This window comes from Budorcas taxicolor, chromosome 6, assembly GCF_023091745.1.
Source record: "Budorcas taxicolor isolate Tak-1 chromosome 6, Takin1.1, whole genome shotgun sequence".
Classification (NCBI taxonomy): domain Eukaryota; kingdom Metazoa; phylum Chordata; class Mammalia; order Artiodactyla; family Bovidae; genus Budorcas; species Budorcas taxicolor.
In genome coordinates, this window is record NC_068915.1 from 112609140 (window position 1) to 112634098 (window position 24959).

The 24959-nt window shown below is 49.0% G+C and overlaps 1 protein-coding gene across 2 annotated transcripts; it reads right to left on the bottom strand.

The window, feature by feature from the left end:
- Positions 1–1810: 1810 nt before the first annotated feature.
- On the bottom strand, positions 1811–24015 carry QDPR (quinoid dihydropteridine reductase). Of its 2 annotated transcripts, XR_008199590.1 has the most exons (8): positions 23890–24015; positions 20677–20769; positions 17166–17262; positions 14161–14301; positions 9144–9252; positions 8102–8185; positions 4293–5204; positions 1811–3886 (listed from the first exon to the last, which is right to left on the bottom strand). XR_008199590.1 is itself a non-coding variant. In XM_052641725.1 (7 exons), the coding sequence occupies exons 1-7, from the start codon at positions 23986–23988 to the stop codon at positions 5099–5101; spliced, it is 729 nt and encodes a 242-aa protein (XP_052497685.1). In that variant the 5' UTR covers positions 23989–24015; the 3' UTR covers positions 1811–5098. The 2 variants fall into 2 exon arrangements, 1 of the variants encoding a protein (XP_052497685.1); XM_052641725.1 differs by having other exon boundaries at positions 1811–5204.
- Positions 24016–24959: the final 944 nt, after the last annotated feature.

Sequence of the window (24959 nt, forward strand, 5' to 3'; positions counted from 1 at the left end):
ATCCAGCCCCTTACGTGTGTCTGGAAGCATGAGTGACGACATTGCCACCACCTCCCTACAGTGAGAAGTGGACACTGCGAACTTGAGCACCAGTGACTGTGGGGGCAAATTAAAACTGCAGACGTCAAAGCAGACTCTTTCCTAAAACAGGCCCACTATTTCCCCCTGAAATATGATGCTTGCGTGCTAAGTCGCTTCAGTTGTGTCCAACCCTTTGTGACCCCATGGACTGTAGCCCACTAGGCTCCTCTGTCTGTGGGATTGTCCATCCAAGAATACTGGACTGGGTTGCCATTTCCTTCTCCAGAAATACGGTAATAAGAGTAAATAATCATGTTCTAGTTTATTGAATAGGGGCCTCCCTTGTGGCTCAGTGGTCAAGAACCCTCCTGCCAATGCAGGAGACTTAAGAGATGTAAGTTTGATCCCTGGGTCAGGAAGGTCCCCTGTAGGAGAGCATGGCAACCCACTGCAGTATTCATGCCTGGAGAATGCCATGGATAGCAGAGCCTGGCAAGGTTTGATCCCTGGGTCGGGAAGGTCCCCTGTAGGAGGGCATGGCAACCCACTGCAGTATTCATACCTGGAGAATCCCATGGATAGTGGAGTATGGCAAGGTTTGATCCCTGGGTTGGGAAGGTACCCTGTAGGAGGGCATGACAACCCACTGCAGTATTCATGCCTGGAGAATCCCATGGATAGCGGAACCTGGGAGGCCACAGTCCATGCAGTCGCAAAGAGTCGGACATGAAGCAACTTAACACGGCACGCAGCACACAGTCCTCTGACCAGAGCGTCTCACAAGCAACACGGGGTAGGGGATCTGCAGAGAGCTGGCTGCATCACCTACTTGCATCTCACCCTGGGAGCACACAGGTTAGTTAGCTAACTGCTACAAGCCAGCCTACTTATGCATTTACTGAACAGCTGAAGATGTGTTTACCTGCGTTACTAGCTCAGTTGCGTCTGAGTCTTTGCAACTGCATGGACTCGAGCCCACCAGGCTGCTCTGGCCATGGAATTCTCCAGGCAGGAAGACTGGAGGGAGTTGCGCTCCCTTCTCCAGGACACCGAGGACGGGGAGAAACAGGATGGCAAACAATGGTGTCAGGGCTCAGGGGCATCGAGCGTTCACTCCCCGCCTCCTCTACCTTCTCAACCATCAGGAGCAGGCACCAGGAGAGGGAAAGGCCAGGGTGGTGCACGTCAGCTCCTTGAGGGCCAGGGAGGGAGGGCAGGGGGTGGGAGACACATATTGCCCAATCGCCACGCGGGGCCCTGGGCTCTGGTCCGTACGGTGGCTGGTCACTCTGCATGCCCAGCCTCGCCCATCAGGTGAGTCCCTTGTCTTCCTCACCCTGGGGTGAGGGCCTGAGGAGGGAAAGACGGGCTCCTGTGAAAACCGCCCCTGGGTGTGGGCCCTCTTCAGGATACGTGAGGAGGAGCGGCCAGGATGCTGACCTCTGAGCTGGTGAGAGCCCTTCGGGGACAAAGCAGAAGCCTTCCTCTGGAGCATGGCCGGAAACGGGCACCTGGGCCCAGGGACCCTCAAGTGCACTCTGGTGAAGGCAATCGGAAAATGCCCTCAAGCAGGCTGCAAATCACACGTCTCAGCCTAGCTCTCCAGAAAAGACTTTAGCCATAAAGTAAAGCTGAGAGCAAAGCAGAGCCAAATGCCTGGTTGACTTTGCCAGATTCTGTTCAAGAAATAGAACTCACATACGAGCCAGCAATCCCACTGCTGGGCACACACACCAAGGAAACCAGAATTGAAAGAGACACGTGTACCCCAATGTTCATCGCAGCACTGTTTATAATAGCCAGGACATGGAAGCAACCTAGATGTCCATCGGCAGATGAATGGATAAGAAAGCTGTGGTACATAGACACAATGGAATATACTCAGCCATTAAAAAGAATACATTTGAATCAGTTCTAATGAGGTGGATGAAACTAGAGCCTATTATACAGAGCAAAGTAAGTCAGAAAGAAAAACACCAATACAGTATATTAACACATATGTATAGAATTTAGAAATATGGTAATGATGACCCTATATGCGAGACAGCAAAAGAGACACAGATATAAAGAACAGATTTTGGGGCTCTGTGGGAGAAAGCAAGGGTGAGATGATTTGAGAGAATAGTATTTAAACATGTATATTACCATATGTGAAACAGATCACCAGTCCAGGTTCAATGCATGAGACAGAGCACTCAGGGCTAGTGCACTGGGATGAATGACCCTGAGGGATGGGATGAGCGGGGGGAGGAGGGAGGGGGGGTTCTGGATGGGGAACACATGTACACCCATGGCTGGTTCATGTCAATATATGGCAAAAACCACTACAATATTGTAAAGTAACTAGCCTCCAATTAAAATAATTAATTAATTTAAATTAAAAAAGAATAACATCTAGGAGACTCCAACAAAATACTTAAACTGATATGGGGCTTCCCTGGCAGTCCAGTGGTTAAAACCCCACCTGCCAATGCAGGGGACGTGGGTTCGCTCCCCGGTCGGGGGAGTAAGATCCCACGGGGCAGCTAAGCCCGAGCGCCACAACTGCTGAGCCCGTGAGCACTGGAGCCTGTGCTCCGCAACGAGAGAGCCCGCACGCCACAGTGACAGACGCTGCAGGCTGCAACGAACACCCAACGCAGCTCAACATAAACTAAACAAACGTAAAAAAGGGAGCTGAGACAGAGGTGTCTACACACTCACTCCCTCTCTTCCCTGCTCTCCGACGTGGAAGTCAGTCGCCCAGTCGTCTGATTCTTTGTGACCCAAAGGACTGTAGCCCTCCAGGCTCCTCTGTCCATGGGATTCTCCAGGCAAGAATCCTGGAGGGGGTTGCCATTCCCTTCTCCAGCAGATCTTCCCGACCCAGCGGCTGAACCGAAGTCTCCTGCGCTGCAGGCAGATCTTTATTGGCTGAGCCAACAGGGAAGCCTCTCTGAAGCTTGCCCGAATCTCTGACCCCCACCGCTCCACTGAAAGCACTTGCCAGCGTCATCCGGGATCTCCCTGCCACCAAGTCCAGTGGTCTGCTTCTAGCGGTCGTCTTCCTTAACTTCTCAGCAGCATCTGGCCTGTGCGTTCTTTCCACCTCAATATGCTTCTTCACTTTACTCCTAAGACAGCACATTCCGCCGACTGGTTGTTCCTTCCAGTGTCCTTTGCCGAGTTCTCTCTTCTTCCCAATCTTAAGAGAGCTCAGTTGCTGGTCATCTCTGTCTTCTCTGCACACATTTTGTTTTGCTAGTGTCTTAGTTCGGGCAGCTGTAATCAACTACCTTGGATGGAGTGGCTTATAAATGACAGAAATGTGTGTTCTGGAGGTTTTGGGAGCTGGAAGCCTGAGAGCAGGTGGCCAGCATGTCTGGGTCCTGGTATAGACCCGCTTCTCAGCTGCAACGGCCAGCTTCTCGTTGTGTCCACCCGTGGTGGAGATCAGAGCAGAGGGAAGCGAGGTGTCCAGGACTCTCGTAAGGACACTAATCCCATTCATGAGGGCTTCACCCTACGACCTCATCTCATCCTAATTATGGCAGCTTGTTGGTCTACGGGTATGGTTCTTGCAAGAACTGGGCTCATAAAATCGTCTCCCGAGGACATGAACTTGACTGTGTGACTAAGCACACGTGGTGGATGAACCCTGAAAACACGCTAAGGAAAATACACGTGTGTGCTCAGTCATGTCTGACTCTGTGTGACCCCATGGGCTGTATAGCCCGCCAGGCTCCTCTGCCCACGGAATTGCCCAGGCAAGAATACTGGAGTGGGTTGCCATTTTCTCCTCCAGGGGCTCTTCCAACACAGGGATCCAACCCATGTCTCCCACGTTTCTGGCACTGGCGGGAGGATTCTTCGTCCACTGAGCCACCTGGGAAGTAAAATCAGTCAGACACAGAAGTCTACACCGTCCATGACTGTATTTACATTCTGAAACATGCGGAACAGGTAAATTCACAGAGTCAGAGAGCAGACTGTTGGTTGCCAGGGGCTGGGGGCAGGAAGAAGAAGACTGACTGCTTAGCAGCTAAGGAGCTGGATTTGGGGATGATGAACATGTTTGGGAACTAGACAGAGGAGGTGGTAACAGACTACTGTGAACATAGTAAATGCCACCAAATTTTTCACTTTAAAATGGCCAATTTTATGTTATATGAATTTTACTTCAATGAAAAAAAAAGGCTTTGAAAGAATTAAGGAGAGGAAAAACATGGTAAAGCCCTTTGTGAACCGCAACCATCTGGTGACTGGGCTTCTGGGCTCACTCTGATACTTACTGACCGTGAGGATAACAAGGCACTGCTGTGGGCCTCAGTTTCACCACCTGTAAAATGGGTTGCACTGCACCACCAGTTCTCAGTCGGAGCAGCCCGTGTGAAGTCACACGGAGCCCTGCTTTTAAACACACGGGCCACCCTGCAGATTCCAGTACGCCCGCGAGGGAATCGTGCCTGTTGCCATGCTGAAAACACTTATTTCAGGGTTTCAATCCAACCCCCTTTCTAGAACATCAGGCTAAAGAGCACGGGCAGCCCAAGATTCTAGTGCAGTCAGCCATGACCGTTCATAAGATGCATTTTGATTAGAGAAGGCAATATCACAAAGGAAGTGCATTTATTAGGACAGACAGAGCCCACAGGATTTCGCTTCTACCGCAGGAGTTTTAAGGCAGATGAATTCGAGGCTATGAAAACTACGTCTGTGATACAGGCACAACATTCAGAAACAAGTCAGGCTCCAAATGTCCCCGTTCCCAACAAATCTCTGACCAAGTCGGTCGACAGCCACTGTCAGGGACTCAGACACACAGTCTCAAAGGCAATTCAACACGACACCGATGCAGAGGGGGTCGTCCCGAGACCTCCCGAAATCTCGTGGGTAACACTGACCCACGGCGCTGTCTGTGAGCCTCACATGCTTTCATTTCACACAAATTTGGACACTGTCCTAGAACAAACGCACATTAGGCGAGAGGAAAACAGGACTTAGAATCACGTCCCACAAACAGGATTACAGAAAACGAAGGCCACACTCGGCCGCACGGATGGACCGATGACCTTTCTGACAGATGGTGAAACGAAGCTTATAGAGATGCTGCGGTAAGCTCCGTCTTCCCCTCTGTGGTCACCACCTGGATTAGGCTTCCTGAGCTTGGTCGATTCTTCTCTGTGATCCAGTCATGGAAGGTTCTAGAACAAAAAGAAGAAAAGCTTTACATTCTAAAAGCAAAAATCTGGACACAGGCTTATCTTCACATTAGGGCCAAGCAGCAGGTGTAAAAAAGCCTCCAAGGCCTCATGGACACACATCCAGGTCCCCAACGATTCTAGGACTTCACTGACTGCAGTTCCTGAGTGGTTAGGATTTGGCAAGATATTCACTTGGCTATTTTCCTGTGTTGCTGGAATCTGCATTGTTGAAATACAGTGATTTTATGTGATTAAAGAAAGATTTTCATGAGACCATCCTAAGAGACATGGGCACCAGTCTGGCATTCTGTGATGACCAGGAGGGATAGGAAGCGGGGAGGGGAGGGAGGGAGCGGAAAATCTGCATTGCTGTTATGGCAGAAACCAATACAACATTGTAAACTTTTTTAAAATATATATTTAAATTTAAAAAAAAAACAGAATAAATGGAAAAAGAATTAGAAAAAAAAAGAGAGAGACTTGGGGAGAATACTTTATACTTTGTTATATTACCTCCCAGAAAGTAAAAAAGAAAGAGAAAAAATTATTATTATTTTCTTAACAAACACTTATGGAACATCCACGGCTGTGCCATGCAATGGAAAAACGTATTAAAAAAAACCACATTACTGCAATAAAACACATTTGGTGCCAGGATGGGGCATTTAATAACCAGCTTTGTGTGGGGAAGGATGTTGGTTGCCTGGGTGTTGGTTGTGGTTCAGTGTGTGTGTGTGTGTGTCAGTCACTCAGTCGTGTCCAACTCTTTGTGACCCCATGGACTACAGCCTGCCAGGCTCCTCTGTCCATGGAATTCTCTAGGCAAGAATACTGGAGTGGGTTGCCATTCCCTTCAACAGAGGATCTTCCTGAGCCAGGGAGGGAACCCAGATCTCCCGAATTGCAGGTAGATTCTTTACTGTCTAAACCACCACGGAAGCCCTTTCACAAGGTATACGAATATAAAAACTCTAACTCTATACCTTCAATCTATATCATTTTTTGTCAGTTATATCTCAGTAAAATCTAGCAGTCACACACACACAAAAAAAAAACGAGGAAAGAAAAAGGGTACAAGGCATTATTAAGGTTTAACAAGAGGCTGACAATTTTTATTTCTGTATTTTTAATTCAGCCACACCATACAGCATGCGGGATCTTAGTACCCCTATCAGGAACTGAACCTGTGTCCCCTGCATTGGGAACACATAGTCTTAACCACTAGACTGCCAGGGAAGTCCCCTGGTCATTTTTAAAGCATTAACTCCTGCTGTTGAGAACACTGTCCCCTCTGACGTCCCCCATCCCACAGGTGGGACTGTGGCCCCTCCTTCATTGGAGAGTCCTCAGGAGCTCCTGAGGTCTTTGGTGCCAGTGAGTAACCTGCTGGACCAGAGCTGGCCTTCAGCTGTCCAGTCACTCGAGCTGCCACCGACCAGGGGCTGAGCAGGTGCAGACAAGCTGCTGCTGCTGCTGTTCACTCACTCAGTCGTGTCCGACTCTTGGCGACCCCGTGGACTGTAGCCCGCCAGGCTCCTCTGTCCATGGGGTTCTCCAGGCAAGAGTACCGGAGTGGGTTGCCACGCCTTCCTCCAGAGGCTCTTCCTGACCCAGGGATCGAACTCACATCTCCTGAGTCTCCTGCACTGCCAGGCAGATTCCTTACCACCGAGCCACGTAAGAAGCCCCTGCTGCTGCTGCTACTGCTGCTGCTAAGTCGCTTTAGTCGTGTCCGACTCTGTGCGACCCCATGGACGGCAGCCCACCAAGCTCCCTCGTCCCTGGGATCCTCCAGGCAAGAACACTGGAGTGGGTTGCCATTTCCTTCTCCAATGCATGAAAGTGAAAAGTCAAAGTAAAGTCGCTCAGTTGTGTCCGACTCTTAGCGACCCCATGGACTGCAGCCTACCAGACTCTTCCAGTCCAGGCAAGAGTACTGCAATGGGGTGAAGAAGCTCCTGCTACAAGCATTTAATAAGACCAGGGTTATGAAGTCAAGTGGCTTGGCACATAGGTGCTACGTAAGTGCTTGTCCAAACATAAAAGTTCCAACTATTTCCCGATTCCATCTAAATAAAAGGCAGCCTCAGCCCAGAAGCACATCACAAGCTCTACAAACATCCCATATGAACACAGCCCAGAAGCACATTGCAAGCTCTACAAACACCCCATATGAACACAGCCGTCCAGGCGGCTCACCACTCACTCTGCTGGGTGAGGTGGTCCCTGCTCCTTCATCATCATCCCCAGGCCCAGCACAGCCCCCAGCCTCAGTGGGTGCTCAGCGAACATGTGCTCAACACCCCCTTAAACAGAGGGGTCTGGGGGAACTGAGATCCAAGTGAACACAAGCAAGCAGAAAGCGCATCCTCTCCTGACCTTCCAAAGCCACTCAAATTCACAAAGGGCCTTGGGGGCCGAATATGATCTGGGGGACAAAGGACGCTTTTCTGAGGCTCGGCACTAATTCAGACATGTGGGCCCAGAGGTCCCACCCAGGTCAGTGGCTCACTCCATGCAGCTGTGCTTGTTAACAGAGAGAGCCAGTGTTCCAGGCGCCGGACTCACCCAGCACTTCTGTGGGTCAGACATGGCCTGAGAGCCTGTCCCACTCTACGACGGCTTACCTTCCCGAAGGTCATCACGGACCCCCATTGTACAGACTGACAGACTGAGGCCTAGAGGAACTGAACCACTCCTGGTAGAGGGGGAGGCACCATTAATCCTTCCAGCCTGCGAGGTTCACACGGAGTTGCGAGGCGCCCTTAGAGGTCAGGACCTCTTGGAGCAGCTGGGTTGACTGATAAGCCAGGAGAACATGGGCCTGTTCTTTCACCCACAAGAGGGAGGTATGGAGGCGGGAGCTGCTGAGTCAGTGACGTGACTGCGATACTCACTCGACCAGGAACTCCAAGGGCGTCCAGGAGCTGAAGTCGGCTTCGGGCATCGACTTCCTGTTCACCGGGGTGTCCAGGGTGACCCTGCAGAGCAGAGACAAGCCTGTTACGTGTGTGTCCCCACTCCCGGGAGACGGCACCAACGGTGACCGCGCCGACGTGAACAGACCACTCAAAGCTCACCAGCGAGGCCGGGAAGCCCCCCCGGTCAGAGACCACAGCCTAGCCCAGCCCTGAGCCAGCAGGCGCTTTGGGTAAGAGCCACATTTTGCCTTTTTCTAAAATAGTCTTTACTGCAGTAAACTTTTTTTCTGCCTGTGTCTCCATTCCCTCCCTAAAATGCAGCAGACTCATTTCTCAGGATTTTTTTTAAGTGTAACAATAATATTTCTTTAAATATGGGGGAAAGACAGCCTCATCCTTCATTGCATACTGTTTTCCAGGTAATCTTATGACTTTCAATAACAGAATACAGAATTCTGAGATGAATGACTTTCCCCAGAACTTTCAGGCCTGGGAAATCACTCAAAATAATAGCCTTGGGACCACGTCACAGAATCTCAGAAATGAAAGGTGAGAGGACAGTCCAGTGCCCCAGCACACCGACATCATCTTTCAGGACTAAAGCCAAGAGACAAGGTCTTTGGTCCAGAAATCCTTCCAGAAACATCTCCCAGAGTTCCCCAAATTCTCTTCCCACACCCACAGACCAAACAGGAGTCTTTCTTCCACGTTGACCTTAACATGACTTGAAAGACAGAGCTACAGATATTAAAATTAAATGTGTCCACTATTTCTTAATTAAGAGGGACAGAAGGACAGAAAATGAGGAAGACGCAGGCCAGGAAGACCCATCCCATCAGCTAAGCAACCATCCGGGAAAGCCCAGGATAATCCAAAAGCCGAACAAGTGTCATCAGGGCCTTTGGCGACTCTCAGGGGTCGAGGTAACAGCACGCACTCATCCCTGGTGTGGAGTGACTCCAGGACCGACGTGAACCCTCGGCAGGGGTCAGGCGTGGAGGGACCCCCAGCCACTTACGGGAGCAGGGCGACGGCCGCAGCACCAGGTGGCAGGCCGCTGTTCTTCCCGGCCAGGCTCCGGCAGAGCTGGTGAACCGCGGCCTTGGCCATGCCATAGCCGATCATTCCTGGGAAACGAGGAGAAAACATTTCAGGGACCACCGGCCGCCACTGGCATGTCCAAAGGGCAGCATGCCAGGGTTCCAAGGAGGCTGCGAAGAGAGAACTAGGGACACTGGGAAGGACATAACCTACTATTCACCTGGCACTTAATGGTTATCAGAGAAGCCACGAGGCTAATCCTAGTTCTACTGCAAAGGAAACGGAGGCGTGGACAGGCCCAGGCTCACACACAGACTCGTGCCGAGCCCAGCAGAGAGGTGAAAAGCCAGGCAAGGGTTCTGAACCCTGGAATCTATAAAAGCCTTTGAGCAGCCAGCACACACCACTGGGTGCCCTGTGGGTTGGCAAAATCAAGCAGTAGTTTGAAGTACAGGCTTTAGAGCCAGGCTGTGCAGGTTCAAAGCCCAGCCCTTCTCATTTGCCACTACAGGAATCCTGGGCAGGTTCTCAAGACCTTTCTAACCCTCAGTTTTCCCATCTGTAAAAATGGGGATAAAGTACTCAATTCTAGGCTCAGAACAGGGGAGGACCTCCACACATGTTGCCCATCATATTAATATAAGTGCTGTGCCCTGGAGTCCAGCTCCCATTAAAGGACACCATTTCAATCATATGAGACTGCTTACACATGGAATCTAAAAAAAGTACGGGGTTGGCCAAAAAGGGCCCGCAGGTTTTTCTGTAAAACGTTATGGAAAAACCTGAACAAACTTTTTGGCCAACCCAGTACAAAGAAACGTATTTACAACACAGAAATAGACACAGATGCAGAAAACAAACTTATGGTTACCAAGGGAGGGAAGCTGGGGCAGGATACACTGGGAGATTGGGATCGACACGTACCTACTACTATATATACCATAGAGAAGAAGGACCCCCTGTGCAGCACAGAGAACCGGACTCATTACTCTGCAATGGCCTAAATGGGAACAGAATCTGAAAAGCGGTGGCTATATGTGTGTGTGTATATATAACCGATTCACTTTCCTGTACAGCAGAAACTAACACAACATTGAAAATCAACTATACTCCAAAAAAATTAATTAAAAAATAAACCACACTTTTTGAGCAATCGCAGCATGTGTGTATAATTGCTTCCTATCAGCCTTCCTTTCCTCCCACCAGTCAGCGAACGCTTGCTGACAGAAGCAAGGCATGTCTTTCTCTTTTTTAACTGAAGTATAGTTGATTTCTAATGTGTTAGTTTCCGCTGTGCAGCAAAGTGATTCAGTTACAAATACACACACACATATACACACACACATATACACACACACATACACACACACACATATACACACACACACACATGCACGGTGGTGGTTTAGTCGCTAAGTCATGGCCAACTCCTGTGACCCCACGGGCTGTAGCCCACCAGGCTCATCTGTCCATGTGATTTCCCAGGAAAGAATCGTGGAGTGGGTTGCCATTCTCTTATCCATGGATCTTCCCAACCCAAGGCTTGTACCATTGGTTCCTGCATTGCAGGTGGATTCTTTACCAACTGAGCCACCAGGGAAGCCCCATATATATATATATATATATATATATATATATATATATATATATATATATTTATTTATTTATTTATATACACACACACACACACATACATATATGCATTCTTTTTTAATACCCTCTTCCATTAGGGTTTATCACAGGATACTGACTAGTTCCCTGTGTGATGCAGTAGGATCCTGTTGCTTACTCAGTCTATATGCAACAGCTTCTCAGGACAGGGCTCTGTCTGTCCCACAGACACACGGCAGGCAAGGTCTATCTCGTCTCAGAAGCACCCCACAGCACCCAGCTGTAGGGGCGCTAAATGCAGCCATCACAGCAACAAAGAACGGCTCATTGCTGCCAACACCCCTCCGCCTTCAGAAAACCACTACTTCCAAAGGTCGGCTGCTCCTAAAAACCCCAGCAGGTCGGCTGTTTAAAGTATAACAGCTCAAGAGGCACCAGTCTGGTGGGAGGTGGGACTCACAGCCCAGCGGAGCAGCCAATCACTGAACCACTTCCACAGTGACTCAAATTGCAAAAGAGGGTCAAGGTCTCAAAAAGTTATTTAGAAGCACAAGAAGACTATTTCACCATGCCTGGTTTTCTTGGCTTAATTAGGGGCAGAAGGCGGACCATGGCATGAAGATCTAACAAACTCTGTAGCGATTAAAATAAACCTGTGGAAGGGTTGGGATGAGTTGGGAGGCTGGGATTGACATTGCATATACACTGCTGCCGCTGCTAAGTCGCTTCAGTCGTGTCCGACTCTGTGCGACCCCACAGACCCACCAGGCTCCCCCATCCCTGGGATTCTCCAGGCAAGAACACTGGAGTGGGTTGCCATTTCCTCCTCCAGTGCATGAAAGTGAAAAGTGAAAGTGAGGTCGCTCAGTCCTGTCCGACTCTGTGCGACCCCATGGACTGCAGCCCACCAGGCTCCTCCATCCATGGGATTTTCCAGGCAAGAGTACTGGAGTGGGGTGCCATTGCCTTCTCTGTGTATACACTACTATGTATAAAATAGACAACTAATAGGGAACCCACTGTATAGCTCAGGGTTCCATGGTGACCTAAACGGGAAGAAAATCCAAAAGAGAGGAGATGTCTGTATACGTATAGCTGATTCACTTTGCTGTGCAGTGGAAACCAACACATTTTAAAGCAACTGTACTCCAATAAATATTATAACAAATAAATGAGTGAAAAATCACCATTCCAACAGCTTTAAACAAACTAGCGCATGAATTTCATCCGACCAGCCCGTCCCCAGCACTCTCTCTTCTCCCAGGACCCTCTCTTCATCCCATTCAAACAGCATCAAAGCAAGGAATCGGATGAGCAGAGAATCAAGCAAGCAGCAACCAGCAGCCCTGAAGGTTTAATTTTACAGAATTCTGTCCAACGCCGGTGAGGATCAAGTGCAAAATACGGGGAAAGAATGCTCTTCATCAAGAAGATAAACAAGTATAAAGAGATCAGTGTAGTCCTGAAAGACTGATTTCTAAACACAGCACAGATCCTTATATGGTACAGGAGAGAGATCACCATCTCTTGGATACCGTTTATCCTCCAGTGGACTGTCCACAAATAAACAACCTTGGAAACAGGAGGGGAGTGGGGGGTTTCTCAGTGTTTCCACATGAAAAACTTTTCATTTTTGAACACCTCTTCTTGGGTTTTCAAGGACTATTAAGCCTGCTCATCGCCTGCTTTCAAAGAATTCCCCAGATTTTTCTGGAGTCTAAATCAAAGTGAAAAGATTTCATGACTCAAATAAGTTTAACAACATCTAACTAAAGAGCTAAAAGAGGAACAAACTTATCAACATCTGAAGGAGTAACTGAGCAAAAAGAAACCTGGAGTAAATAATAACAGTTCACATTTACTCCTGACTCTCCGCAATACCTGTCTTAAACCATTTACATCCATTAATATGTTTGCAAGTCCCAAACACCATATAAAGGAGGTATTACTGTTTCTTCTCATTATACAAATGACAAAACTGAGGCTCAGAGAGGTTAAGTAATTAGCCAAATATCACACAGCGACCAAACGGCAAAACCACAATACGAAACCAACCTGTATAGTTCCATATCCTCCTATAGTCTTAACCAGTATCTGAAACTATAAGCAAAGAATGATACTAATAGACCAAAAGCAAGGGTAGAAAGCTGTTTCGTCCTTCAGAAAAATTAGTGTTTCAGTCCTAGGGTTTTCTCTTTTCAATGTCAAGCTATTACTCATTTCTATATTTACTCTCTAGAGTCTCCGATTTTAACAAAAATCAGATCTCAGCCAGAGTACCACTGAACATTTACACAGTGTGAATTACTGCAAGAATCATGGATTTATAAGATCATTTTCTCTGTGAAACCTAATAAAATGAGTGGGAAAAAAAAATTAATTTGTAAAAGCTTCACAGTTCAGTTCACTACATGAAAACTGAAAAAGATGCTCAAGCTTTCACCACTTACTAAAGAGGTCCTAAAACACTCCCCCCTCTCTTTTTTTCAAGAGTTTAATTTAGGTGGTAGAGACAGTTTCTGGCTCCCTGAACTATGTTCCCCGCTCCCTGCTTAAATCCCTTTATCCCAATCCAAAGGGAGAGTGAACTGTGCCCAACCCCTCACTAAATTCAGATGGTGAAGTCTTAACCATCCCCTGCTCGCACTTCAGTAAAAGTGTCAGTCACTCAGTATTCGGAGAAGGCAACGGCACCCCACTCCAGTACTCTTGCCTGGAAAATCCCACGGATGGAGGAGCCTGGTAGGCTGCAGTCCATGGGGTCACTAAGTCGGATATGACTGAACGACTTCACTTTCACCTTTCGTTTTCATGCATTGGAGAAGGAAATGGCAACCCACTCGAGTGTTCTTGCCTGGAGGATCCCAGGGACGGGGGAGCCTGGTGGGCTGCCGTCTATGGGGTCACACAGAGTTGGACCCGACTGAAGTGACTTAGCAAATCAGTATTATCTGAATTCTCCAGGAAAGAACACTGGAGTGGGTTGCCGTTCCCTTCGCCAGGGGATCTTCCTGATCCAGAGATTGAACCTGGGTCTCCTACATTGCAGGTGGATTCTCTACCATCTGAGACACCAGGGAAAAGCCCATATTAACGAGGTGAGAGTCCCGGGGTGGGTCCCAGACACACACACACGAGACAAGCAGGTGCCAGAGGATTGTGGTCCTTGGCCAGCACAACCGTGAGGACAATGCATGTGAAAAGACGAGGGGTGCTGCCCCTAAGAAGATGTGGGCCTAACAGGAAACAAGGTCCACCCAACTGCAAACAGCCCTGGAGGGTAAAGGGCTCTAGTATTCCCCCTCCCATGGAAGCGCTCAGCACCCCAGCGAGCGAGCAAGTGTGAGCATTCCCATTTCACAGACGAGGAAACGGAGGCTCACCAGGCGTCCCGTCCAGGGCGGCCCTGGCCCCCGCCAAGGTCAGGAGGCCTCCTTCCTTGAGGTGCTTGGTGGCCAGGTGGCTGGAGATGGTGGATGTCCACACGCTCTGCTTCCACATCAGGTCACAGTTTTTAAAGAGCGCTGAGCAAAGAGACACACGAGGTCAGCATTCACAGGGAAGAAACTGAAGGGTGAGCTTGACCCCCAGCACCTGCCACTCCAGGAAACCCCCATGGCCACTCTGGGTCTGCAGGGAGATCTCACACACACACACAGCCCAGGGCTTGTGCTCAGAGATGCAGGTTCAAGTCCAGGCCATGTGATCAGCCAAGTCTCAGCCTCCTCACCTGTAAACTGGTTAGTGTTAGTCGCTCAGTCGTGTCTGACTCTGCAACCCCATGAACAGTAGCCCACCTGGCTCCTCTGTCCATGGGATTCTCCAGGCAAGAATACTGGAGTGGGGTGCCATTTCCTTCTTCAGGGGATCTTCCCAACCCAGGGATCAAACCGAGGTCTCCTGCATTGCAGGCAGATGCTTCACCGTCTGAGCCACCAGGGAAGCCAAACTGGTAAACATCAGCCAACAAACGAGGGCTGTTGACAGGCAGGTGGGACCGGCTTTAATTCAGACACTGCCCTGCTTTATAAATGGCATTAGGGGACTTCCCTGGTGGTCCAGTGGTTAGAACTCCATGCTCTCACAGCCAAGGGTCTGGGTTCAATCACTGGTCGGGGAACTAAGATCCCTGCAAGCCACATGGTGTGGCCAAAAAAATAATTTTTAAAATTACAAACATAAATAAAAGACTTCAGATCTTTAATTAGAACCTATATGTCTAAGTCAAGTTTTATCTGTGATAAAAGATCTCAGAGACTATGGCGACATAAAGCGGGCTTTCACGGACTAACAGTGTTTCATGGCTAAAAGTTTAATGCCAACTTTGAAGACTCTTTAAAAGAAAGCTGAAATAGCAGCTACCTCGCATTTGTTTTAACCCTCTGGCCTCGCCAGAGACGTGAGGAGGAGCAACTGGTAAGGGAGGTCACATCACCAGCTGAACGACCCTCCCCTTCCCTGCTCACAGGAGACACGGAACCCAGTGCCCCCATGACCCTGAGACAGAGCCCCCCCTGATACAGAAGAAGGGTCTGCAGTGGGTGATGACCAAGGCACTGCATTTCCCTGTTAAGAAGAACTAGGGGGAAAAGGGTGGACCCACAATGATCACTTCCTGTTCCCCAAATACGCAAGAGGCCATCAGGTGCTCGGCCAAGCTGATCCCCGACAAACTGACAATTTCACATTTAGGTGTGGTTCGCAGAGAAGGAAAAGGAAATGGACACCCATGCAGTATTCTTGCCTGGAGAAGCCCACGGACAGAGGAGACTGGTGGGCTGCAGTCAATGGGGTCGCCAAGAGTTGGACATGACTGCGCACACACACACACGCGTGTGCACACAGAAAATCAATTCCTTTCTAAATCACTTTGGCTGATAAATGTAGAAGGAATGACGGAACTGGAAAACTACCATTTTCCAAGCCCCAGTGGAATGACTGACCCAGGTAGATCACCAATGGATGTTTACAACCACTAGTTTTGGGGAATTGGGGTTTCTCAAGGTGTTTGGGAACAGGATACTCATACATGATGCCAAAGCACCATCTCATGGGTCACTTACTAATTGCAAATAGAAAAATGGACTTTACGACTGAGATCTATCTCCTTAAGCCTGAGCCAGCATCAAAGTTGGCATCACACTGGATGGACGGTAGAGCAGGCCGTGGGATATGGTGAGGACTCATAGGGGTGCAGAGTGAGGTCCACATCACTCAGGAAGCATCCTCACCTCCAGAGTATTTAACCTGAATCTAAGCAAGTCTCCAGACCTACCTTCCAGTTCACAGGAAACACCAGGGGCAGAGGAACAAGGTAAATGATACCTTAAAGCAACAGTCTGACACATTCAGGGTGGGGGACATTCTACATGGAAACTGCCTTGGACCTGCCAAGCCTATCACAGGAAAGAAAAAAAGATTCTAGATTAAGAGACTCAAACAATAATACAATGCAGTACATAAACCCTGATTAGAATAAATCTAGGGAAAACAGCTATGGAATAGACTGAGGTAATTGGAACATGGGCTGATACGATTAATCTTACAGAATTACTGGTAACTTTCTTAGGTATGAGAAGGGCATTACACTAATGTGAGAGAACAGCCTAATCCTTGGAGACACATACTGAAATACAGTCAAGTGTCAAAGCACTTTCAAATGATTAACAACAGCAACAAAAATACACACACAGAGGACACGCATGCGAGAAAGCACGAGAATGCAAGTACGGCAAACATTAACAAGGACTGAACGGTTCTTTCATCTTTTCTGTATATTGGAAAATGTTCATGATAAAAAAATAGCAAATAAACTCACAGCCTCAACAAAAGCTCAGTTGTGAACTTCTGAATGATCTCTCCATTCCATTCACTTTCCCAGTTGCCAGTAAGGAGCCCTGAAAGACTGCGGGGGGGACCATGCTGACTTCGTCCTGTCTCCTTTTTAATCTCAAGGCCCCTCTGCCCTAACTCCTCTGAGCGTCCATGCATGCTGAGTCACTTCAGTCGTGTCTGACTCTGCCCTCTATGGACTGTACCCACCAGGCTCCTCTGTCCATGGGATTCTCCAGGCAGGCATGCTGGAGTGGGTTGCCATGCCCTTCTCCAGGGGATCTTTGTGGCCCAGGGATGGAACCCAAGCCTCCCGTGGCTCCTGCAATGCAGGTGGATTCTTGACTGCTGAGCCACCAGGGAAGCCCCCTGACCTCCTTTATGGGAGGTTTTTTCTTCCTCTGTAAAACGGGGTGTTGATCCCCACCTTAGAGCAACTAAAAGGGTTCTGGGCAGCAGAGAGGAAAGCATCCAGCCTGGCACACAGCACAGGCCCGGCCCGTGCACCTGGACAAACAGCAGAGCGGGTGAAAGATTAACTCAGAAAAGGACTCACACTTGGACTTGACATTGCCCCCAGCCCATCCTCCAGCCACGCAAAGGATCGCGTCCACCTTCTCCGTACCCAGGAGTTTCCCCACCTCAGCTGTCACCTGAAACAGATGGGCCAGAAAAGAGGCACAGATTGTCAGGTAAACCTCGACAGGCTGACACCTGACGTTGCTATAGTCACCTCCACTGAGCTTTCACTTTTTCGTAAGTCAGTTTACAGTACCTGGCAATTAACACTTTGAAAATCAGAGGCAGGACCAATTTACAATGAACATTTTGGACAGTAAAGCCTGACTGCATTTCAGTGTGATTTTCATAAAGCAACCTAGAGTCTTCTGAATATTCTAAAGGGTGGAGACGTACACATTCCTGGGATAAAACAATAAATAAAGTAGGAAATGTTTAAAAAAAAAAAAATCACAAACAAATTCATGAAGCGTTCCACATTTTTTAAAAAAATCGCCTGGGATTTCACTGCCTATAGCTAGATTTCTGGTTATTTCTTTCCAGAATTTCTTTGCCCATCACAGAATTATAATCTGAAATAATCAATTCTACTCTCCCTCCAATACAAACACCCCATTAACTGTAACTCCAAAAAAAAACCAAAGCCAAAGAGAAATTTTTTCCTTTAAAAAAAAAAAGCAATAAAAAATAATTAATGGCAAAATGTTGGTAAGCAATGAATACATGGGGGTTCATTTTAATTCTCTACTTCTATTTGATTAAAATGTTTAAAGTGTTAAAAACATACACATGTCTTTTGTTATAGTTTATTAAAACAAAAATCTGAGTAGACACACAACCCTGGCCATCATCCATGAATCTTTTCCATATTTTCCTGGAATGGCTGAATGGATCATAGCCTGTCAACAGCTCTGTTAAGATCAAGCTTCTAAAGAAGCAGCTTAACACAGGCGTGGAACTCTCCCAGCAGTAACATTTCAGTCTCTGACGGCTCTCCCTAACAATTTCTGAGCCTCAAATCACTCTTTCAGGGGAACTGCCTGGAGGTCCGATGGTTAGGACTCCACCCTTCCACTGCCGGGGGCATGAGTTCCTTCCCTGGTTTGCGAACTAGGATCCTGCAGGCCACGGGGCATGGCCAGAAATAAATAAATTATTCTTTCATAGAGATCGATTTGGCAATGGAAACCAATCTTTCCTCTGCTCTACGTTCTATACCAAAATCTTTCAATTTAAGTAGATCCCTGACAGTCCCTTGGCAAGTACCTGACGTAACCCTGGTCCAGCTTGCGAGATCTTCCTCCTGTTACCCCGGTTCCCTGGCTGCCTCGCCTTCATTTCTAAGCCACATCGCATTGCCGACAGCGAGATCTCATCCGCCAGAAGCTGCGTCATCTCCCCGACCTCTGTACCCGCACACAATCTGCGCTCTACCTTTTAGGGAAGCACGGAGCCCACAGCAACAACGCTCCTGCTTGATTTGTCTTTTTTTTTTTTTTTTTACCACCTCTGTGTTCTATTTTTATAATAAAATTTAAATGAGGCATTTTAAAATTCCTTGCCCTTAAATTCTTCCTTCTGCCTATCCAACCGTCTTCTATAGGTTGAGTTTTTTTCTCACTTCTTCATCTTCTGTCACTAGTGAATTTTCAGCCTAAGGGAGCCAATTTAAATATGCCTGTGTGTGTGCTCACTCAGCTGTGTCCAACACATTGTGACCCTATGAACTGTAGCCCGCCAGGCTCCTCTGTCCATGGGATTCTCTAGGCAAGAACACTGGAGTGGGTTGCCATGCCCTCCTCCAGCGAATCTTCCCCACCCAGGGACTGAAGATGCATCTCAAGTCTCCTGCACTGGCAGGTGGGTTCTTTCCCATTAGCGCCACTGGGAAGCCCTAATTTGCATGTCCTAAGGTTGAACTTCCTCTTCTAAAGCTTTAGAATCAAAACCTGGATGTCATGCTGTTTGTCCAGAAATTCCTGATTGAGCGACTAGGGGATGAGAAGGTGCAGGAGGGGTTAAAGATGTTAAAAGCTAAGCTTTCCCCAATCTTCGTCCTAAAGATGCACCGTATAGTCAAGTCTCAGCTGTGGACAATTTCACATTCGAAATGGGACACAGACATCAGAAAGCTGCAGCTAAAGGAGCGGGAGGGACACTGGCCGCAGAGGACCACGTCTGGAGGAGCTGCAGCTGTCCACGCCCAGGGCCTCCCTTGCGCCTGGTTTCACTTTTCCTCGCTTTATTCACACGAAGCTATTCTGCTGAGAAGCAACCTTAACGTGCAGTCAAGAGCACAGGCACCACCCCCTACCAGAGCCCAGGTTCAAACCCCGGGTCTGCTACCTATGACCTGTCTGAGCAAATACCTGCAACTTCCGTACCCATTTCTAAAAGGGAGATGAGACTTGGCTTTGGGGGTGTTAAAGAGATTAAACGGCCTACTGCAAATAAGACACTTCTTACGATGTCTGACACACAACAAATCCATACTGAGTTTTCCTATTAAGTCCAATAAAACCAATAAGAGCATTAAGCACAGGAATCATTAGGAGGCTTCCTTGGACTGCGAGCTGCAGGGTTGGCATGAAGACCACAGATAGCACATCCTTCATGCAGCTGGTGGGAAGGGCTCTTCCAGAAATGCAGACCTGCTTAAGAGCATCTCAGATACTTATACCAAGACATCCAACGAACTGTCAACAGTTCCTCCTCGGGGGCACAGTCACAGGGAGAAAGAGGGATATTTCACAATTATCTATATAGCTGTAGAGTTTTGCCTGACTTCTTTATATTACGCCTGGTCGAGAAGATTCCCCTGGAGAAGGGAATGGCTAGCCACTCCAGTATACTTGCCTGGAGAATCCCATGAACAGAAGAGCCTCGTGGGCTACAACAGTCCTCGGGGTTGCAAAGAGTCCGACGTGACTCAGAGACTAACGTTGTCACTTTCACTTTATAATTGGAAATGACCTAGTTTGTTAGTATGTTTGCTTTGGGTAGGGGGAGCTCTGCTTTCTGGAACGTATCTTCAATAAATAAGAGACGAAGATGAAGATGTTCACCACAGTATTCTTAACATTAGTAAGTAAAAGAAGTTAGAGTAAAAAAAGAAAAATTGCCAAAAAAGTTTTAAATGTACAAGGACAAACCAAAGAAACTGTGACCAATCCATACAAAGAAAAATTACAAGTTGACACCGAGGTGTTATTAAGTGATCTGAGGAAGAATTCAAGCTAAGTTAAGTTGAAAAAAGAGAAGCTGACCATAGCTTATAAAATATGAATTTATCTCAACCTGTAAGACTTATAGTATGCAGAGGAAGCACAAGAAAATGGGCCAAAATGTGAACTAACTAGTGAGCTAACTAGACATGGATCATGGGCTACTTGTCTTTGTATTTTTTCTCACTTTTTCCAAATTTCCCTCCACAAGCACAATGGCTCTCATAATTAGGGAAACAACATCTGAAAGAAGGAGAACACTCCGCCCGTGGAGCCCTCTCCCCAGGGCTCCCCACCCCACGTGCAATGCTTCCCTGGAATCACCTGGTCGGCTTGCTCCGTGAACGAGTCTGTCGTTTTAACCACGACGTTGGCACTGGCCTCTTCGTTCTCCTGCACGTCGATGCTGGCAACCCACTGGAGCGAGGAGAAAACACGTTTGGTCCAGAGGCAGTCAGGCATGACAGATTCAGGCGGGAGGAGACAGGTTAGAGGCTTAAGCAAAAACCCACTAGAGGAAGGACCTAGCAATTGACCTCTAGCACCCCCTGCAAGGCTTTCCGGCTTTGGCCAGCATACCCCTTCCTGATCCCCAGGCCAGTCCACTGTACCTCCAAACACCTGTTCCCCTTCCACTCTCACCTCTGAAAGCCAAACCCTTCTGGTGCAGAGATGCCCGAGACCAGGGATTTGCAAACCTTTCCTTAAAGAGCCAGAGGCTAAGTCTTTCAGGCTGTGATGGCCATACGACCTCTGCTGCAACTACTCAACTCTGCTATCACAGCTAGAGAGCAGCCACAGAAAACAGCCCAGGAATCGATGAAAGAGCCTGGCTGTGTGCTGAGAAGACATCAGTCGAGGAATTATGAATTTTATATAATGTTCACCTGTGGCTACTCTTCTTTGGATTTCTTTTCACCAATTAAAAATGGGGAACTCCTTTTTAGCTCTTGGGCTCTGTGATAACAGGTGCCAGGCAAGATCCAACCAGTGGAGAACTGGAATTTTCCAACCCCTGTCCCAGAGCACAAAAGGATGACTGTGGGCATGCATGTCAGGTCAGAGTTTGAATCCTGGTTCTGCCATACAGCGACTCTCTCATTCACCCACTCGGCAGAGGCTCCTCCCATGCAAAATGAGGGCTGTCAGTAATCAACTGGGTTAGTGAGAGAATTAAAAGAAATGCAGGATGCTACGGTGGACGAGTGGCATCACAGACCCAATGGATACGGGTTTGAGCAAACTCTGGGACGTAGTGGAGGACAGAGGAGCCTGGCATGCCGCAGTCCATGGGGTCCCAAAGAGTCGGACACAACTGAGCGACTGAACAATATCGGCTGCTGACACTCGGTGCTGACTCAGAACGCTCCAGGGCCCTGCAGTCAGAAGGCCCCAGAGATACACATCTCCCCCACAAGCTCTGAAGAACAGAGCATCCATTCAAAACACTCACTGCTCTGTGTCACAGTGAGGAGGGTACTGAGACAAAGAAATAGCTCATCCCAGAGCCCCCAGAGCTCCCAGGAAGGAAGGGAGGGAAAGACAGAGTCACGGGTAAGTCAGCTCTCCAGATTCACCATGTGAAAGGACACCCACCGTACACCCCCTTCCACCCCGCCCCGAGAGGAAGCACAGCCCTTGCATCTGTAACACATGGATACAGGAGCCCTGTATTTCTTTTTTAATTGGAGGATAACCGCTTTACAATGTGGTGTTAGCTTCTGCTGCACAACAGCGTGAATCAGCTGTTGGTTTGTTCAGCTGCTCAGTTGTGTCCTTCTCTTTGCAACCCCACGCACTGTGGCACCCCACGCTTCCCTGTTCTTTACCAACTCTTGGAGCTTGCTCAAACTCGTGCCCACCTAGTCCTCTGTCGCTCCCTTCTCCTGCTGCCCTCAGTCTTTCCCAGCATCAGGGTCTTTTCTAATGAGTCAGCTCTTCACATCAGGTGGCCACAGTATTGGAGCTTCAGCTTCAGCTTCAGCATCAGTCCATCCAATGAATATTAGGATTGATTTCCTTTAGGATTGACTGGTTTGATCTCCAGGAATCTGTACCATTTTTCTAGATTCTATATATACATGTTTTAACTCTGTATTAACGTTACTGGAAAGACTAAATAGAACTATGAGTATGTAGGGGCTCTGATGTGCAGGAGCTTAGTGCCTGGCCCTGGGCTGGCAGTCCTTAAATGTTCCATGGTTACCACTCACCGCTCCCCCACCCCCCCACCCCCCCCCCACCCCACCCCCCCCACCCCCCGCTGCAGATCTGGGAAGACATCTCAAGACAGGTAAACGGTGGGTATTCAGAACCCTTCGAAGCATATTCCTATACTAATATGAGATTAAAACCCTGGCTGCCTTTCTCCCTGGTCCCAGGCTGCTGCTGCAGGCAAGTAAACCCCCAGGAAAGCTCCCGGAGCTACAGCGGCGTCTCTGAGCAAGAAGCCGCTGCAACTGAAGACACTGTGGGCGGAGTCTCCACCTGGAATTCGCGGGGCAGGCTGGGGGCAGGGGGCAGGGTCCCTGGCTCGGTGACAAGTGCACCTCCTACCCATGATGCCAAGTACTCCAAGTAGTCTTTGCCAAACAAAAGGCATTTGCAAGCTTTCAAAATATCACATACAAGGGAAGCTAATGGAACAGGGGTATATATCAACAGGGGGTTTCCCACGTGGCGCTAGTGATTTAAAAAAAAAAAAAACACGCATGCCAATACAAGAGATGCGGGTTTGATCCCTGGGTCAGGAAGATCTCCTGGACAAGGAAACGACAACCCACTCCAGTATTCTTGCCTGGAGAATTCCATGGACAGAAGAGCCTGGCGGGCTTCAGTCCACGGGGTCGTAGAGTCGGACACGACTGAAGCAACTGAGCAGGTATATATCAATAACATATCTGACTCGATGGACGTGAATCTGAGTGAACTCCGGAAGTTGGTGATGGACAGGGAGGCCTGGCATGCTGCGATTCATGGGGTCGCAAAGAGTTGGACACGACTGAGCGACTGAACCGAACTGATATCAATAGTAGCTAACGTTTAAATAGCTTTTACCAGCATCAGGTAATTTACAACTTATGCGTAATGACACCAATTATTTAATCCTCATAACACCTCTAAGAAATAAATACAATCAGTACCCCCATTTTACAGATGGGGAAAGTGAGGCTCGCTAACATGAAGCGGTCAGTTCAGGGTCACAGGGCTAGTAACCCCAATGGCCGTGAACAAGGCAGTGATTTCAAATCCTTCCCTCCGTGACCTCTCCCTCCGGTTCTGGTCTGTCTAGAATCATGCTCGACACTCCGGACCCCGCAGAGGCCGGAGAGCAGAGCCCCCTGCACCAGCCTCCCGGCTGCACCAGCCTCCCGGCAGAGCAAGGCCTGCACCTCGGCCCGGGTGCGCACGCAGACGTGTAGACCTGTGCACCTGCAAGCACTCACGTCTCGGGGGGTTCAGCGGCCCCCAGCTCCCTTCCAGCCCGCCCTCCAGCGCGGCGCCCGAAGGCTCCTCTGCGCCAGCCCGCCGAATTACCCAGTTGCGGGCCCGGAAGGCCTGCACGCATCGCGAGCCCAGCGCGCCCCGGCCGCCGTACACCAGCACCCGGCGCGCCTCGCCTGCGGCCGCCGCCATCCCTCCGCTGCGTTCGGCTGCCGCTGCTGCCGCCGCCCCGAGCGCCGACGCGGCGCCCCGCCCCGCCCGCCCGGCCAAGAGGGGCCGGCGCCGCGACCGCGCCCCAGCCCAGCCCGCTGCTGCCGCCTAGCGCGCGCCACCCGCCGGAGCTCGGCCGGCCCCAGCCCCGCGCGCAGGAGGCACTCTTTATTCAGTAACGCCCCTGCGTGACACCCGCTGGGAGACGTGATCTCCAAGAGCTCTTTCATTTTCCTTTGCACAACAAGCCTGGGACAGGTTGTGTATGTGTGCATGATGTGATCTCCAAGTGGTGTGTGTGTGCGTGTGTGTGTGTGTGAGACAGAGAGAGACGTGATCTCCAAGTGCTCTTTCATTTTCCTTTGCACAACAAGCCTGGGACAGGTTGTGTGTGTGTGCGTGATGTGATCTCCAAGAGGTGTGTGCGTGTGTGCGTGTGTGTGTGTGTGTGTGTGACAGAGACGTGATCTCCAAGTGTTGTTTCATTTTCCTTTGCACAACAAGCCTGTGACAGTTTGTGTGTGTGTATGTGTGTTGCTCAGTCGTGTCCGACTGTTGCGATCCCATGGATTGTAGCCCACCAGGCTCCTCTGTCCATGGGATTATCCTGGCAAGAATACTGGAGTGGGTTGCCTTTTCCTTCTCTAGGGTAAGAGCAGAAGGGAGTGACGGAGGATGAGATGGTTGGATGGCATCACCCGCTCAATGGACACGAGTCTGAGCAAACTCAGGGAGATAGTGAAGGACAGGGAAGCCTGGTGTGCTGCAGTTCACAGAGTCGCAAAGAATCAGACATGGCTTAGAGACTGAAAAAAGAACAGCTCTAGGGGATCTTCCCCACCTAGGGATCAAACCTGTGTCTCGTCTGTCTCCTGCATTGGCAGGTGGATTCTTTACCACTAGCGCCACCTGGGAAGCCCTGTTATATGAATTGTCACTAAAAAATATTAGAA